Source organism: Neopsephotus bourkii, unplaced genomic scaffold, assembly GCF_033783945.1.
Source record: "Neopsephotus bourkii isolate Nb327-2 ecotype Australia unplaced genomic scaffold, CSIRO-AGI_Nbou_v1 NB_1781, whole genome shotgun sequence".
Taxonomy (NCBI): domain Eukaryota; kingdom Metazoa; phylum Chordata; class Aves; order Psittaciformes; family Psittacidae; genus Neopsephotus; species Neopsephotus bourkii.
This window is the reverse complement of record NW_026902255.1, coordinates 160-16429: the sequence shown is the minus strand read 5'-3', so window position 1 is coordinate 16429 and position 16270 is coordinate 160. Positions and strand designations below refer to the sequence as shown.

The window sequence follows — 16270 nt, the reverse complement described above, 5'->3', positions numbered from 1 at the left end:
CTTGTGCCTTAAAATAAGGTCTTGGAGAACTTGGTTTCTCTAAAGAATGGGAATTTAAAGTTTAATTCCAATCATAGAATTTGTACTTTAATACTGAACCGGCAATGCCAGGTTAACCATGTCAAATTTGCAGTCTGGATCCTACACTCCCAACGATCCACAAACAATAAACAGGATACTTCAAAACAAAACAAAACAACAAACCCCTCAACACAATGGTTTACTTTTCCAGGAATACACTAAATACCTACTCATGGCAACACACTAACTTGTACTCTACTTTCTTTTGTTAACCAGCCCTTTTACTATGCTTTCAAAAACCTATGTAAGAGGTCAGAGGAAGAAAGGTTTTAGAGATGAAGCAAGCTACAAGGAATGAGAGGTATGAACTTCACACGGAGCAATCTGGTTTTGCATTTAAAAAATCCAAACCAGACACAGAATATAACACATAGATTTTTATAATGAAAATATGGATTTTGAGAGTGCCTAATTATTATACATGCCTAAAACGGATGTCATCAGTCTGTTGTATTACCAGGTATTCTTTTTAAGAAAATTTACTCAGCTTTTACCGATACAGTAGCCAGAGCTTAAAAGTATGTGGTATTCCATCTCTGACAACTGCATCTTCAATGATGTACACTACCTCTCTGGCTTTTACTAATACCAGAAACTTCAGATGATCAGAGAAACCCCAACCCTGTTCCTGTGCAGGTCCAGCCCTGTTCCTGTGTAAATACTAATCTTCACATGCAGGCTTTCACCCACAACTGCCATTTGTAGAATATTTGTGTCTCAGATTGATTTTACTAAAAGACTCAAATGTGTAAGACAATATCTGGTATCTATTCATTTATCCAGCATGTGGAAGCTAGTTGCAACCACGTTTTCCAAACTTGGGTGGCACTGAAATGTTTCTATACGGAGATGACTAACAGTGCTATTTGGATGAGGCTTTCAGCTACACTCAAGTCCCCTACAAGAGCCGTTTTCCTGTTTATGTGACAGGCATGTCACATTTTTCAGGCATCCCATATACAGGTGTAGAAATAACAAAATTTGACTGGCTTATTGAATACACCACCTGCGTGAGGCCATGGTGATTTCCAATACAAAGAGGCACGCAATGTTCGACTCAGTAATAAACAAGAAGTACAAAGTCATCAAACAAGGAAGGGGAAGTTAGGCACACCATTTTTCTTTCATAGAATAGTTAGGGTTGGAAACGACCTTAAGAGCATCAAGTTCCAGCACCTCTGCCATGAGCAGGGATACCTCACACTAAACCATGTCACTGCAAGGCTCTGTCCAACCTGGCCTTGAACACCACCAGGGATGGAGCATTCACAACTTCCCTGGACAACCTATTCCAGTGCCTCACCACCCTTAAAGAACTTCCTCCCTATATGCAATCTTAACTTCCCCTTTTTAAGTTTTAAGCTGTTACCCCTTGTCCTATCACTACAGTCCCTAATGAAGAGTACCTCCCCTGCATCATTCTAAGCCCCCTTCAGATATTGGAAGGCGGCTATGAGGTCTCCACGCAGCCTTTTCTTCTCCAGCCTGAGCAGCCCCAACTTCTTCATCCTGTCTTCATACAGGAGGCGCTCCAGTCCCCTGATCATCCTCGTGGTTCTCCTCTGGGCTTGTTCCAACAGCTCCATGTCCTTCTTATGTTGAGGACACCAGAACTGCACACAGTACTCCAAGTGAGGTCTCACAAGAGCAGAACAGATGGGCAGATCACCTCCTTTGATCTGCTGGTCACGCTCCTTTTGATGCAGCCCAGGATGTGGTTGGCTTTCTGGGCTGCAAGCAGACACTGAATCAGCTCATGTTCATTTTCTCATCAGCCAGCACCCCCAAGTCCTTCTCTGCAGGGCTGCTCTGAATCTCTTCCCTGCCCAACCTGTAGCTGTGTAGCCAAAAAGACTCCTTATGCTTTCAAAAATCACACTGAACTGGCACCTGCTTGTCCAGAACATCTTAGTATCAAGCAACGTTTTTTCCTCGAGTCTAAATGTCAGAGCTCATTGCTGCAGAAAACTTGCTGGTTATCATCCAGAGAAACAGAATATTTTCAAAATCTAGTTGAAGTTTTTGGTAGTTATTGTCTTCCTAAAAAATGCATCCTAATCATTGCTTTTTTGTAACTGAAAAACAGAAAAAGCAAGTGAAAAAAATTGCCTTAGAATTCTTTCTCTTTCAGTTTAACACACGTTAAACTGAATTGTGCGCGTGCAGTTCTACTCAAGGTCTTTGTGACACCTCTTGACTAGTCTGGCTGTGAACATCATGACACATGCCAGTTATCTTGCTGTAACAAGACCCCATATGACATGAGCAAAACATGGGGCTCAGGGCACCCCAAGGGGACTCAAGTGACCAGGGGAGAACAGGCCTTGTGCCCCTCACAGGAATACCCTGTCCCTTATGGTCTGAGTGGTGGGCTACCATGGTGACCCTCTGTGACCAGCGCTTTGTGACATGTCCCTCATGACCCACCATGGCGACCTCAGCCCCTTGTGACATGCCCTCTCTGACCCATCATGGTGCTCTAAGTGACGCACCCTTTATGACCTACCATGGTGCTCTTAGTTACCTGCCCTTTATGACCTACCATGGTGCCCTCGGTGACGTTCCCTTTCTGACCCACCATGGTGCCCTTTGTGACGCGCCCTTGGTGACCCCCCCGGCCACTGTATAAAAGGCAACGGCTCATACCCCTCGTGGCAGTGTCCGGCAGGACGGTGACGGGACAGAGCGGGAGCGCAAGACTGGTGCAGACCCCTGAGCGCAGCCCACATTGCTCCCTGTTGCCCCAGCAGCCCCGCGGTGCCGAGACACTACTTGGAACATTCTTCGTTCCCCACCCTATACCTTTGTCTGACGAGGATGGTGGAGGAACACGCTGCATCCATGCGGTTCGTCCAGACTTTTCTGGAGAGCTCAGTGAAGGTAACTGCAGCCATTTCCAGGGTAGCAGTGTCTGCGTTTCCTGACGGGGCCACCGGCTCCACTTCCAGGGCTGCTGGGGGCTGATGGCTGGGAGGGGCTGCTCCCCTGGGTTCCTGCACAGCACTGCAGCTCCACTGTTCCAGTCTTGCTGGCCCCTTCTCACACTGCCCGTTTGTGTCTCTGCTCCCCGGCTGCTCAGGAGGAGGCTCAGAAGATCCAGTTCCTGCAGACCATCTCCACCCTGAGCGAGGCTGCCAGAGATGAGGGCTTCTCACAGGAACTGAAGGAGTTCTATCACCGATTTGAGGTGGCAGAGAACATCGAGGTGAGGGCACACCCGGCTGCTCTGGGGAAGGGGGCAAGTTGCCAGGCGCCAGCACACTGTGAGGACACACAGGACCCATGCAGGGGGAGGGCAGGGACCAACGTGCCTGGACAGACACTGAGCTGCCTGAGGGGATGCGCGTGTCACTGAGCAGCCCTGCAGCAAGCTGTGCTGGGGGCCACTGCTGGGTTGGGGGCAGAGCCTGGTGCTGGTGGCCACCAGGTCCCATCCTGGTTGTGTTCTGCAGGAATTGCTGGAAGAGGAGCCCATGGACCACCTGCACACAGCCGTGCGGCAGGAAGCCATGCTTGCCCTCGCCAATATGAGGTATGTGCTCAGCCCTTGGTTTGGCTCCTGCAGACCAGAGCTCCATCCCTCTTGCGGGCCTCTGCTCCACAGGTCTGTGTCCACCTGCCCAAGGCATGGAGGCAGCGCTCCCAGCGCCCGCGTCTCACAGTTCCCTCTCTCTCTCTTTTCAGCAAAGTGGAGATGGCACTGGGGGGCATGAAGAAAAGCCTTTTAGAGGCCTGCTTCAGGAGTGTCTTCTTGCTTCCTCCTAAAACAGACATGCAGGGCCTAGACAGCTCCCTCTACTTTGATGTAAGTGCTGTTGTGCTGTCAGGAGCACTCAGAGCTGCTCCCTGGCTGCCATGTGCTGAGACACAGCCAGAGATCCAAGGCACAGCAGGGTGTCAGCTTTGCTTTCCCATCCTCGTCCCTTCATCTCCTTCCCCTGGGCCTCGCCATGTCCAATGCCTCTGGACTGGCTCCTCTGCCCACCGCAGCTTGTCTGCCCGAAGGCCTCCCTTGGCCAACCAGGGGTGGCAGGGGTGTCCTCCCCTGGTGGGGGGAGTTAGACCCGTCTCTAGGGAGAGAGGGACTGCAGAAAGACTGACACAGTCTTTCTTCTCCTTGCAGACCCTGGATGCCATGGACATCTTGCTGAAGAGCTTGGTGCTCAGCTCCCCTGGCTGTGGGGAGCTGAAGAGTATCTTGCAGGTGCGGCACTGGCAGAGAGCGGGGTTTGCAGGGGCTGTTCCTCACCCTGGAGGGACAGGACGGTGTCCTCCCCAGCACCACACACACACAGCACACCACAGGAAGGGTGCTCAGCTCCCTTGTGGGACCCAGACATGGCCCACCGTGCTCTTCCAGGAGCAGCGTGTCCCTGGCTGCAGTCAACGTAATTTCCTCTCTGCAGCCTCCTTCTGTACCATGGCAAAGCCCAGCCCATGGCACTTTTGGGCCAGCTCCATCCCCAGAGCTTTCCTCGCACCAAAGGAGTGGGAAGCATTGACCCCTCTCCTCAGGCACCGCAGCAGTGGCTGCGGGTGCTGTCCTTCTTCCCCTGCCTCACAGTCCCTCCTGCTTTTCTGCCCAGGTCTGACTGGGGCAGAGACCCACTGGAACCTGCCTCTCCTGCACAGGGAGCCCAGCCCTGACGCTCTGCACTCCTGGCTTCCTAGAGAGCCGTATGCCCATTCCCCCATTGCAGCCCCACCACCCCCCGGCAGGGTGCTGCCCAAGAGCTGAGCCTTCATGGAGAGGGGACACAGGCCTGTGCTTTTGGGGAGGGCACAGAAAGAAGCAGACTCTACCCTGGGTTGGCATCTGCCTCCCTTCAGGGCCACAAAGACTGCATGGGTCCAGTTGGGTCTTGAGCAGTGCTGCTGCTGGCAAAGGCACCAGTTCCCAGGGCACAGCAGCACTTTCTCTCCTTCCAGATGCTGCTGCCTTTCACTGACATGAAGAATGCAGCTGCGTGTGAAAGGGCCGTGGTGAGGATTGGGAAGCTGGCCGATTTGATGGACAGCTCTTCCTCAGTGCAGGTAAGGAGGCAGACACCCTCCAGCCAGGCTGTCTCCCATTCCCTGCCCACCGTGGGCGGCAGCCTGCAGCTTGAGATGCCTGAGGCATTCAGCACAGCTCTGCCCTGGGCAAGGGTCTCGGCTTCTTTCTTTTTCCCATGGTCTTCCCTCCCCAGCGCCCTTTCTGCCAGGAGCCATCTCGGGCCCCAGTCCTGTGCAGGACAGCACTGCCCAAGGAGCATGGCGGGAACCCAGGCCTGGCAGCTCTCCCTGCCCTGCTGCCCAGCTTGGTGCTTTGGGAGGGCCCTGCAGAGCTCTGACCTGCCAGGATCCTTCCCTGGGGCAGACTCTCCGTTCAGGGCTTTTGTCGCAGCTGCTGCCTCTCAGCCCTTCTACCCATCCTGCTTCCCTTGACCAGGTCTGGAGCTTGCTTGGAGATGACAACAGCTCTTCCCACGGCGACGCTATCCATGACCGCCTCCTGGGACAGCTGCTGGGACATCTCATTGTTTGCTGGACTAGCAAGATCTGGGAGATCCAGCGTGAGGCTTTGGATGCTCTTCATTACTTCTGCAGATTCATCCATCAGGAAAAATGTAAGAGAAGCTGTGTCGGGCTGCGTCCCTCCGCACACAGACATCTCCTCATAGTCCTGCTTGTTTCCCCGAGCATTGCAGTGGATTCTTTTTGTACTTGCTGGAGGATGTCCAGGAAAGCCTGCCCTCTTCCCTCACCTCCTTTGGCCCTCACAGCTGCTTTCCCACAGCATCCCAGCTATCGTTTTGCTGCAGAAGCTGAATGCTCACCACAAGTCCAGTCCTGTGCTGCTCTCCTTCCCACTCTTCTCAGGACCTCTCAGAACCCAGCTGTTCCATGGTCCCCATAGCCAAAGCCATCATTGATGGTAAGCAATGCTGTGTCCTAATGACTCTTCTGTGATCCCCTCTTGTTTAGGTGCGACATCACCAAAGGACAGTCTAAAGCATCTCCTCAGACCTTTGCGTGGAGGCAAAAGGAAAGCCGGGAAACCCTCCTGGCTTTCCCTGTGCAGCACCAGGAGCATTGTCAAGGTAATGAGCTTCTCCCTTGCTGGGCCTTGTCCAGGACATCAGCAGGAGACTGGTGTGAGCAAAGGGGCCCACAACCAGCGGGCTTGGCACGGTCTCACTGTCCCTGGTGAGAGGGTTGATGCTGCTCTGAAGCAGGGACTCCAGAGGGCTGCACTCCGGTGTCCCAGCAGCAGCTCCAGCTCTCCTGGCTACCAGGAAGCCCTGCTTCTCTGTAGGGCCAGCACACTGTGCCCATGGCCCCAGCCCTCCTCCCTCACCCTGGCCCCTCTTTCCTCATCCTCCACCCCGCAGCGACTGCAGCCGCTGCTGCCAGCTTTCCTGTGGGTACACTCGCCAGAGCTGCTCTCGCTGCTCAGCTGAGCAGCACTACCAGGGCACTCGGTGTGAGACGTCTTTCCTGCCTTCCTTCCTCCCACAGGCATTCGCGGAACACCTCCACCCCCGTCATAAGACGGTCATCCTTCTCAAGGCCATCGAGGCCATGAGAGACTCATGCATATGCGATAAGGAGGAGCTGATCAGCATTGTGGATGTGGCCATGACAGATCCTGCCTCCTGGCTGACAGAGGTAAGCAGCGTGTGGCTGCCCTGCCCTTGAGCCCTTTCAGGCACTGTTCCTCCCTGCATCGAGCCTTCCCTCACGCAGGTGCCTCAGGCACCTTGAAGCCATTTCATGCCAGCAGAGCAGGATGGGAAGGGCGGCCATTTCAGTGGCAGCTGAGGAAATGGCTCCAGTCTGGTGGCAGCACCACCCTCACTCCTGTGCCCTCCAGGTGCCAGTCATCATTAGCTGCATCTACAACAACCTGGAGCACATCAACACAGTGTCAACCCAGCACGCCCTGGACATGCTGCTTCTAAAGATGGCACAGCAGAGGCCAGCGGCTGTGATCCTGAGACTTGTGCATCTGTCTCCAGCATGTGACAGGTACTGACCCCCACAGCCCTTGTGGGTTTGTTCCGTGTGGGGAGAGGGGCCTGGGGGCTCACAGAAAACTCCAGGGCACCCCTGAGGAGCAGGGCCCTGAACCCCACCACTCTCTCCAGCCCTGCTGGGTCGGCCAGGCCTGCAGGAGCCAAAGCTGGCCAAGCCAGATCCGAGTTCCCGCACAAGATTCCTCCCTACCCCATGGGGAACACCATCTCAGCCGCCTCCTGCCGACCCAGGCACTCCAAGCAAGGGGTTGGGAAGGGCCAGGGCTTCAGGACAGCCTGGCTGCTGCAGGACTGGCCCAGGCACCGTGTGGTGGCTGAGGTGGCCCTGCCGACAGAGTGCTCTGTGTCTGCAGTGTTGCTATGGGCATGTGGGAAGTGCTGCTGTCCCGGCGTCTTGTCTTGGAGAACGTCCTGAGGGAGCTGAACATGAGGTTCCACTACCTGAGTCTGCGATGGAGATTCAACTCCCGGAGAGTGTACATGTGCATCCAGCTCTTGGCTGTGAGTAACCAGCCCGGTCCTTGCTCGTGCTCAGGGCCATGCCTGCCAGTCCAGGAAAACAGGCACGGCCCTCTCCCCTGCCACCTGCCGCAAATGGTCACAGAGGAGGACACAGCCCCTTAGGGCCAGCCCAGCACCAGGTTCCCCTGCCCCAGCCACGCAGGGCCACGCTGTCTGGGTGCGGGTGCACAAAGCCCCTGTCTGCCCAGGCAGTGCTCTGCTTGCACAGGCGGAACCAGCACAGACAAGCGTGTGGTGTGTCCCACAAGCGCCGAGTGTCCCCTAGGACAGGCTCTCCATCCCCGGTGCCCTTGCCCTGAGCCGCCAGTGGGACCCAGGGGCTGTACTGTGCAGGCTTGGTCGGTCTCTCACTGCCATCTTTGTTTCAGCTGCTGGCCTCCAGCCATGTGACACCAACCATGTTTGCTGCGGTGTACAAAATCCAGAAGCTGATGCTGCCTCCAAGGCTGTTCTCCCTGCTGCTCCAAGGCCTCGTCACACTGTCACAGTCACCTGACTCGGTGAGCAGGGCATAGTCAAGTGAAGCCATGCTGGCCGCCTGGGGCTGGGCAGTGGGGAACGCGGTGGCTTGACCTGGGCTGGGGGTCGGGAGCTGGGGTGACGGCTCCAAATGCCCTCAAAGTCCCCTCCCGTGCCCCCATCCCCTCAGTGCACCCACGGGCAAGGCCTGCCAGGAGGCTGCTGCGGGAATTCCTGTGCCACCCCACCGCCCATGCACCCAGACGGGAGGCTGCTGCTTAATGGCCAGAGCATTTTGGCCTGGGTGGTCTTTCACCACTTCACAAGAAAGAAATTCCGTGCTTCTTACAGGCAAGGAAAATACTGCTCATGCTGCCAGACTTGACGAAGGCCCTGCAGAGTGCCCACAGAGACGACAAGATGAGGGGCCTGCTCATATTCAGATACGTACTGGGTCATTTGAAGAAGCAGGTCAACTCCATCGCTCTGGAGCTGGCTGAGCAGCTCCTTCAGCTCTTTGATGATGTAAGGCTGCTGTGGAAACCTAGTCCCACTAATGGGCCCTTTGCAAGAACAACTGCCTGGCAGCACAGCCTGGCGACAGCGCTTGCTCAGGGCTATGCCCCTCCTCATGCCCCTGCGCTCTCGCGGGGATGGTTTCTGGTCTCTGCAGCCCAGCCCAGCTGCTCCCTCAGAGGCTGATGGCTCTGGGAGACCTGAGGCCCCTCCCCTCAGCCACGCTGATGCCCTGGCTCAGGGAGCAGCTGTTACTGAAGAAGTCCTGTCCTCCTCCTTACCAGGAGTGCAGCCAGACGCGAGAGCTCTCCATCTGCCTCTTCAAAGACATAATACAGATGGCGGATCGGAAGGACAAGCGGCAGATGAAGAAGAAGGTGCAGAGGAGCCTGGTCCCACTCGTGTTGCACATGAGTGATGAGATCGAGAGCGTGGCCAAGGTACAGATTCCAAACCTAAGCAGTGGTGCGGGGCAGGGCGTGCTGAGCCCGCAGGGGTGGCCTGGGCATCAGGGAGGGCAAGAGCAGCTGACACAGACATTTCCCACACCTGCCCTACGTGGTCCAGCAGGGCATGACCACCAAGGCCTGAAGAGCGGAGTCTGCAGGGGCTTCCCACCTGTCCCTGCAAGTGCTGGGGGCCAGGCCTTTGGGTCCCTATCCCTGTCCACAATCTCAACAATCCTTGTCCCCCCCTGCAGGCCTCTCAGGAAGCCCTCTGGGCAGCTGCGAAGGTGCTCAAATGCAAAGGGCTAAGTCCCCACGTGGAGACACTGGAGAGATGGAGAACTGTGGAACTCTTGGTGAGGACAAGTCCCAGGCTGGACACAGGGTGGTCCTCTCACCTCCCCACCCTCAGGTTGTTGCAGGAGGCCCATTTGGGCCCTGGTGGTGGCACAGGGGGCTCTCAGGAGCTCCAGACCCTGCTCTGCCTGAGGCTGTCTCTGAGCCTCAGCCCCACAGGCCTCCTGGCTGGGAGATGCATGTGGCCTGAGGAACAAGGGGAGGTGTGGGGTGCTGGAAGGAGGGAACGGCCCAGGTGACTGGGGAAGCTCTGTGTCAGCCCTGGGCCTTTGTGCTCTTTCCAGCTGGAGCAGGAGCAGAGCAGAGCTGAAGAATATGTGTGTCAGAGCCTGCTTTACCTGCAGCACGCTCAGGTCAGCGTGAGACTGGCAGCCGTGAGGTTCATCGGTAAGCCGCAGCCCCTGGAGTCCCTCTTTTGGCAGCCTGGCCCCAGTCCCATCTGATGCACTGGCAGTGAGGAGCAGCCCTGTGGCTGCCAGAGCATCGACTGCCCCGTGCAAGGCCTGTGCAGCCCCCCTCCAACCCCTGCCCTCGCAGCAGGGCTCAGTGGCACCTTGCTCAGTGCCACCTCCCCCTGGGTCCTGTCCTTCCCTGGGGTCACCCTGCTGAGGGGAAGAAGGGGTGCAGCCAAACCGGCAGAGGCGGGGCCGTGCTGCCGGGAGCGTGCTGGGGAGCAGTGGGTCTGATGGAGCTCTCTGCACAGGGCTGGCCGCGCGGTGCCTGAAGGACAACGGCACGGGCATGCTCCTGAAGGTCTGGGAAGGTAAGCAGGGACAGTGCTGTGTGTGCTGGGGCTGGTGGGGCAGGGGACAGAGCCTGGGCAGCGTGCTGCCATGCTCTGTCCTGCTCCAGGGAACATCTCGGGGGCATTTGTTGCATTCCTGAGCAGCAGGTTCCACGTGATCCTTTTGCCCCACCTGCGCCTCCTGACCAGGGAAAGGGATGGCTGGGGCTGGCATGGTCTGGAAGGGATGCCTGCTGGCCTCTGCAGATTGGTGGGTTTGAGCTCTGCTCTCTTTCCTTCTGTTGCAGCCCTCCATGGTTTGATAAGAGAAGACGAACCCCAGATCTCATGCCTGGCAGCTCAGACAATGCACATCCTCACCTGTTTACACGAGCAGCCAAGACGGGGATGGATCCGGCGGGCGCTGTGCTGCTCCTTCTGAAAAGCCAGGCAACACTTAAGCCCTGTTTAAGAAAATGGGTCTTTCTGATTAAAGTTTTAACCACAATTCCAAGGCCATGGTGTCCTTCACACGCAGCGTGGATAGGCCAGTCAGGAGCTGCTGGGCAGCGGTTGCGCCCCGGCCACCCTCATCGGCCCGGCCATGGTCATTGGGAGTACCGCTGACAGAGTGCACAGAAGTCAGGGCCACACATCCACAGTTTCTCTGGGCATCCTGTTCCAGTGCCTCACAACCTCCTCCACTGCAGGCATCCCCTTCAGCCACTCCATCCAAGCAAAGGCACTGGCCACCACCAACGTAGATGGTGCAGGTCACCCTGCTGGAGCCGCAGCCTTTGCTCTCTGATAAGTGCCCACCTTTCTTCCTTGAGGATTACGTGGCATGTGTGCCCTGACCTGTGCAGGCGGCCTTGGAATGTCTCTCCTTCCAAGAGGTGCCTGCCCTCCCTGCACACCCTTCTATGCCCTGTTCTCTGTGTTCCCAGCGCTGCCTTTTGCAGGAGCTTAGGGTGGCCCCACCTGATTCCCAGCAGAACTTGGTGCTCGCCTGGGTTTCCCCGCCTCGAGAAAACTCCACTGTATGCCACTGTCTGCCGTGAGCCCCTGATCCACTGAGGAATGTGCCTTCCCTGGAGATGTTCGCTTAGGCAGATCTTGTTCAAGGGGCTCTCAGATGCTTAGGCACTTTTTCAGTTCTTCTGTGTGCTTTCAGTGCTTCTGTGTGCTTCCTTCTCTCACATCTGCATCATAGTACATGCTCTTACGGGCACCAGCTTTCCCTTTGCTGCAGAAATTCCTTTTTGTTGGGGGGGGGGGGGGGGGGGGGGGGTGTTAGAGACACAGTGTTGGCTACTCTTTGCAATACGCTTTTGAGACACTTGGAAGAAAGACAGTTTAAAATTGCTAAGTATTATTAATTATTTTCTTAGTTATTGTAATATTTTCCCTTCGCTTTGAAAAAGGCACACTTCCCTCTGAAATGAACGTTTCCATACCAAATTTATCTATTCTACCTTTTAGAAGTGTCTAACACTCCAGGAAATAAAGAACAGAAATGTCACAGCATAAAATACAATCTCTTCTTTGTGGAAAAAATTGTCAAATTTTATCTGCATGCTAAATTTGCATGTGAATGGACAAGTATTCATGGTGAAACCATTAAGCCCTCACTAGGTGAAAAGAAATACAAATAGCTTGAAAAATGAATACAAATACACGTGCAAACTGTGTGTTTTGCCAGCATGATATATGTTTTTTTTTCTATTCTGTATGAGTTCAAAATGTGAACATATTAGGGGCTTAAAGAGCTGGAAGCATTCAAAAATATTCTGACTGGAACCAGGACTAGATCAGAAAGGTGAGTAGGTTTTGATGCGCTGTACCTTAGCTCTAGCCAAACTCAAGGAGTCCTTTGTGAGATCGCTTAAAATGCAAGTACAAGTCCTTGCTTGCCTGAGGCAGTCCTGAGTAGCCAGAATTGTAGATCCCCTATCTGCTTATCTTGTCCAGATCAACTATTTAGTGCCTCTTTCACAGAAAAACATTATTTTTCTTACCCCACATCTTCACACTGTGATGTGTCTCCCCCCCTTTAAGTTGTAGCCCTGTTGTCACACCATAGTTGCGATGCAGAAGTGACTGTGTCATTGTATTGAAATACCATCACTATAACTTGTTTAACAGAATGGTATCAGTCTCATCTTATTCTGAACTTTAAACAAAATCTATTAAATCGGCTGAAAGCTTTAGGTCAGCTCTCCTGTTGCAAAAGTGTTTGTAGCAGTGGGAAGATGTAAGGAGCTCAGGTGGACAAGGATATCACCTTTTAGTTGCTGTTATATAAAAAGTTTAGAGACAGTCATCCTCATGTATCCTCTAAATCATACTGCCGGTTGTATGAAAATGAGATGCAAAAACCGCAAGAACGTTAATGTCGTGGTTTAAACCAAGCCAGACAACTTACTCCCAGTGAGTGGTGCCAGGCTGGAAGCAATCGAGGCCCACGTTAGTCCGTCCCCCCCCTTCCCCAGGGGCTGCCCCCCCCCCCCCTTCCCCGCTCCCAGAGGGATGGGGAGGAGAATCGAAGGAATGCAACTCCCACGGGCTGAGATAAGAACAGTCTAGCAACTAATGTACAATACGAATCACCACCGCTATCACCGACGACAACAATGATAAGAGAAAATAGCAAGGGAAAGGAGTACAATACCACGCGCCGAACCACCAGTCCGACCCCTGTCCTTCCGGGTCACTCCCAGTTCCCCCCTGGGCATGACGTGCTGTGGTATGGAATACCTCTTTGGTCAGTCTGGGTCAGGTGTCCTGTCTCTGCTTCCTCCCGGCCTCCCCTCCTCCCTGGCAGAGCATGAGACTCACAAAGTCCTTGGCCAAACCAAAACATCATTTTTATCAGCTCTGTTCCCAGCTGAAAGTCAAAACACAGCACTGCACCAGCTACCAAGAAAGAGAAAAATGACTGCCACTGCTAAACCCAGGACAGTTAAAAATGTGGTGATAATGCATAGCAGTGATAGACACCTGCAGGACAATGCTTATCCCACCACAAAAGAATACACTGAATCTTATCATGTTTGAAATATTGATACCTAATCATGAAATGAGCTCCCTTGTGTGGAACCAAATCATGACTGCCAACTGTTTCACAGCACTATTGTTATGTATGACATGATTGCAAATGATAATGGCGTAGAATCATAGGACAGTTAGGGTTGGAAAGGACCTTAAGATCATGTAGTCCAAACCCTCCTGCCGTTGGCAGGAACACCTCACACTAAACCATGTTACCCAACCTGGATTTGACCACAGCCAGGGATGGAGCATTCACAACTTCCTTAAAAAACCCATTCCAGTGCCTCACCATCCTTATAGTAAAGAATTTCTTCCTTATACCAAATCTAAACTTCCCCTGTTTAAGTTTTAGCCCATTACCCCTTGTCCTATCACTACAGTCCCTAATGAAGAGTCCCCCCCCCCAGCATCCCTATAGGCCCCCTTCAGATACTGGAAGGCTGCTAGGAGGTCTCCATGCAGCTTCTCTTCTCCAGCCTGAACAGCCCCAACTTTTTCAGCCTGTCCTCATACAGGAGGTGATCCAGTCCCCTGATCATCCTCGTGGCCCTCCTCTGGACTTGTTCCAACAGTTCCATGTCCTTTTTCTGTTGAGGACACCAGAACTGCACACAATACTCCAAGTTAGGTCTCACGAGAGCAGAGCAGAGGGGCAAGATCACCTCCCTCAACCTGCTGGTCATGCTCCTTTTGATGCAGCCCAGGATACGGTTGGTTTTCTGGGATGCGAATGCACACTGCAGATGGCTCATGTTCATTTTCTCATCGACCAACACCCCCAAGTCCTTCTCCGCAGGGCTGCTCTGAATCTTCTCTGGCCAACCTGTATCTGTGCCTGGGATTGCTCCGACCCAGGTGTAAGACCTTGCACTTGGCATGGTTAAACTTCATGAGGTTGGCATCTGCCCACCTCCCAAGCGTGTCAAGGTCCCTCTGGATGGCATTCCTTTCCTCCAGTGTATCAACCAAAACACACAGCTTGGTGTCATCAGCAAACTTGCTGAGGGTGCACTCAATCCCACTGTCCATGTCAGTGACAAAGATGTTGAACAAGACCGGCCCCAACACTGATCCCTGAATGACACCACTTGTTACTGGTCTCCAGCTGGACGTTGAGCCATTGACCACAGCTCTTTGCGTGCAGCCATCCAGCCAGAGTTCTTTATCCACCGAGTGGGTCACCTATCAAATTGATGTCTCTCCAATTTAGAGACAAGGATGTCGAATGCTTTGCACAAATCCAGGTAGATGACATCAAGTGCTCTACCCCTGCCCATCAGTTCCATAGCCCCATCATAGAAGGCCACCAAATTGCTCAGGCAGGATTTCCCTTAGTGAAGCCATGCTGGCTGTCACCAGCCACCTTGATGTTTTCCATGTACCTTAGCATGCCTTCCCAGAGAATCTGCTCCAAGATTTTGCCAGGCACAGAGGTGAGACTGACTGGTCTGTAATTCCCTGGGTCATCCATTTTCCCCTTCTTGAAAATGGGGGTTATATTTCCCTTTTTCCAGTCGTCAGGAACTTCACCTGATTGTCACAATTTTTCCAGTATGATGGCCAGCGGCTTAGCAACTTCATTCACCAGCTCCTTCGGGACCTGCGGATGGATTTCATCAGAATCCATGGACTTGTGCACATCCAGTTTCTTAAGATGGTCTCGAACCAGATCCTCTCCTACAGAGGGCCTAAGGTCTTTATTCTCACAGTCCCTGCGTCTGCCTTCCAAGACTTGGGTGGTGTGGTCAGAGCATTTGTCAGTGAAGACTGAGGCAAAGAAGTCATTAAGAAGCTCAGCCTTCTCCAAATCCAGGGTAGCCAGTTCTCCTGATAGCTTCCAGAGAGGGCCTATGTTGTCCCTCGTCTGTCTTTTATCTGCAATGTAATTATAGTATCCCTTCCTGTTATCTTTCACAACCCTAGCCAAGTTTAATTTTAATTGGGCCTTAGCTTTCCTAATCTGGTCCCCAGCTTCCCGGACAACATCCCTGTATTTTTCCCAGGCTGCCTGTCCTTGCTTCCACCTTTTATAAACCTCTTTTCTCCCTCTAGGTTTCCTCAGCACCTCCTTATCCATCCAAGGAGGTCTCCTGGCCCTCCTGCTGCACTTCCTTCTAGCTGGGATGCAACACTCCTGAGCTTGTAGCAGGTGACCCTTGAATATCAACCAAGAGTCTTGGGCCTCTCTGCCCTCTAGAGCTATATCCCATGGAACTTTACTAAGCAGGTTCCTCAAGAGGCCAAAGTCTGCTCTCTTGAAGTCTAGGGCAGTGAGCTTGCTGCATGCTCTTCTCACTGTCCTGAGGATCTCGAACTCAACCATCTCATGATCACTGCATCCAAGGCTGCCCTGGAGTGTCATATTTCCAACCAGTCCTTCCTTGTTGGTGAGCACGAGGTCAAGCATGGCACCTCTCCTTGTTGGCTGCTCTAATACTTGCAGAAGGATGTTGTCTTCCACACAATCAAGGAATCTCATGGATTGCTTGTGCCGGGCTGTACCCTCTCTCCAACAGATGTCAGGGTGGTTGAAGTCCCCCATAAAGACAAGTGCCTGCGAACGTGAGGCTGTTCCTATCTGTCTACAGAGTGCCTCATCCATAGAGTCCTCTTGATCAGGCAGTCTGTAACAGATCCCCACAGTAATGTCTCCCATTGCTGTTCTCCCTTTAACCCTGACCCACAAACTCTCTGTTGACTAATCACCTGTCCCCAGACAGAGTTCTGTACTTTCCAGCCTACCCCTAACATAAATAGCAACCCCCCATCCCCGCCTGCCAGGCCTGTCTTTTCTAAAAAGCCTGTAACCTTCCATTCCAACACTCCAGTCATAGGAACCATCCCACCATGGTTCTGTGATACCAGTGATATCGTATCCCCGTAGACGTACACACATCTCTAATTCCTCTTGTTTGTTCCCCATATTACGGGTGTTTGCATAGAGGCATCTGAATTGAGCTCCAAATGAAGCTGGCTCATTGGCTGGAGCTGGAATATCTCTACATTGCTCCTAGCATTCATTATAGGTGCTGGCAACTGACTGGGTGTGTTGGGATGGAATGATGCTCCCCTCCCTCAACACATCTAGTTTAAAG

The 16270-nt window shown here is 53.4% G+C and overlaps 2 protein-coding genes across 2 annotated transcripts; both read left to right on the top strand.

Annotated features, from left to right (window-relative positions):
- Positions 1 to 2588: 2588 nt before the first annotated feature.
- On the top strand, positions 2589 to 6043 carry LOC133226424 (maestro heat-like repeat-containing protein family member 7). The gene is made up of 7 exons (XM_061379984.1): positions 2589 to 2961; positions 3161 to 3286; positions 3534 to 3613; positions 3766 to 3886; positions 4205 to 4285; positions 5011 to 5115; positions 5513 to 6043. Exons 1-7 carry the CDS (start codon positions 2899 to 2901, stop codon positions 5978 to 5980), a joined length of 1044 nt encoding a protein of 347 aa, XP_061235968.1. The 5' UTR covers positions 2589 to 2898; the 3' UTR covers positions 5981 to 6043.
- Positions 6044 to 6645: 602 nt separating this feature from the next.
- Positions 6646 to 9819, top strand: LOC133226429 (uncharacterized). The gene is made up of 6 exons (XM_061379986.1): positions 6646 to 6732; positions 6938 to 7092; positions 7454 to 7601; positions 7991 to 8122; positions 8882 to 9037; positions 9298 to 9819. Exons 1-6 carry the CDS (start codon positions 6646 to 6648, stop codon positions 9637 to 9639), a joined length of 1020 nt encoding a protein of 339 aa, XP_061235970.1. The 3' UTR covers positions 9640 to 9819.
- Positions 9820 to 16270: the final 6451 nt, after the last annotated feature.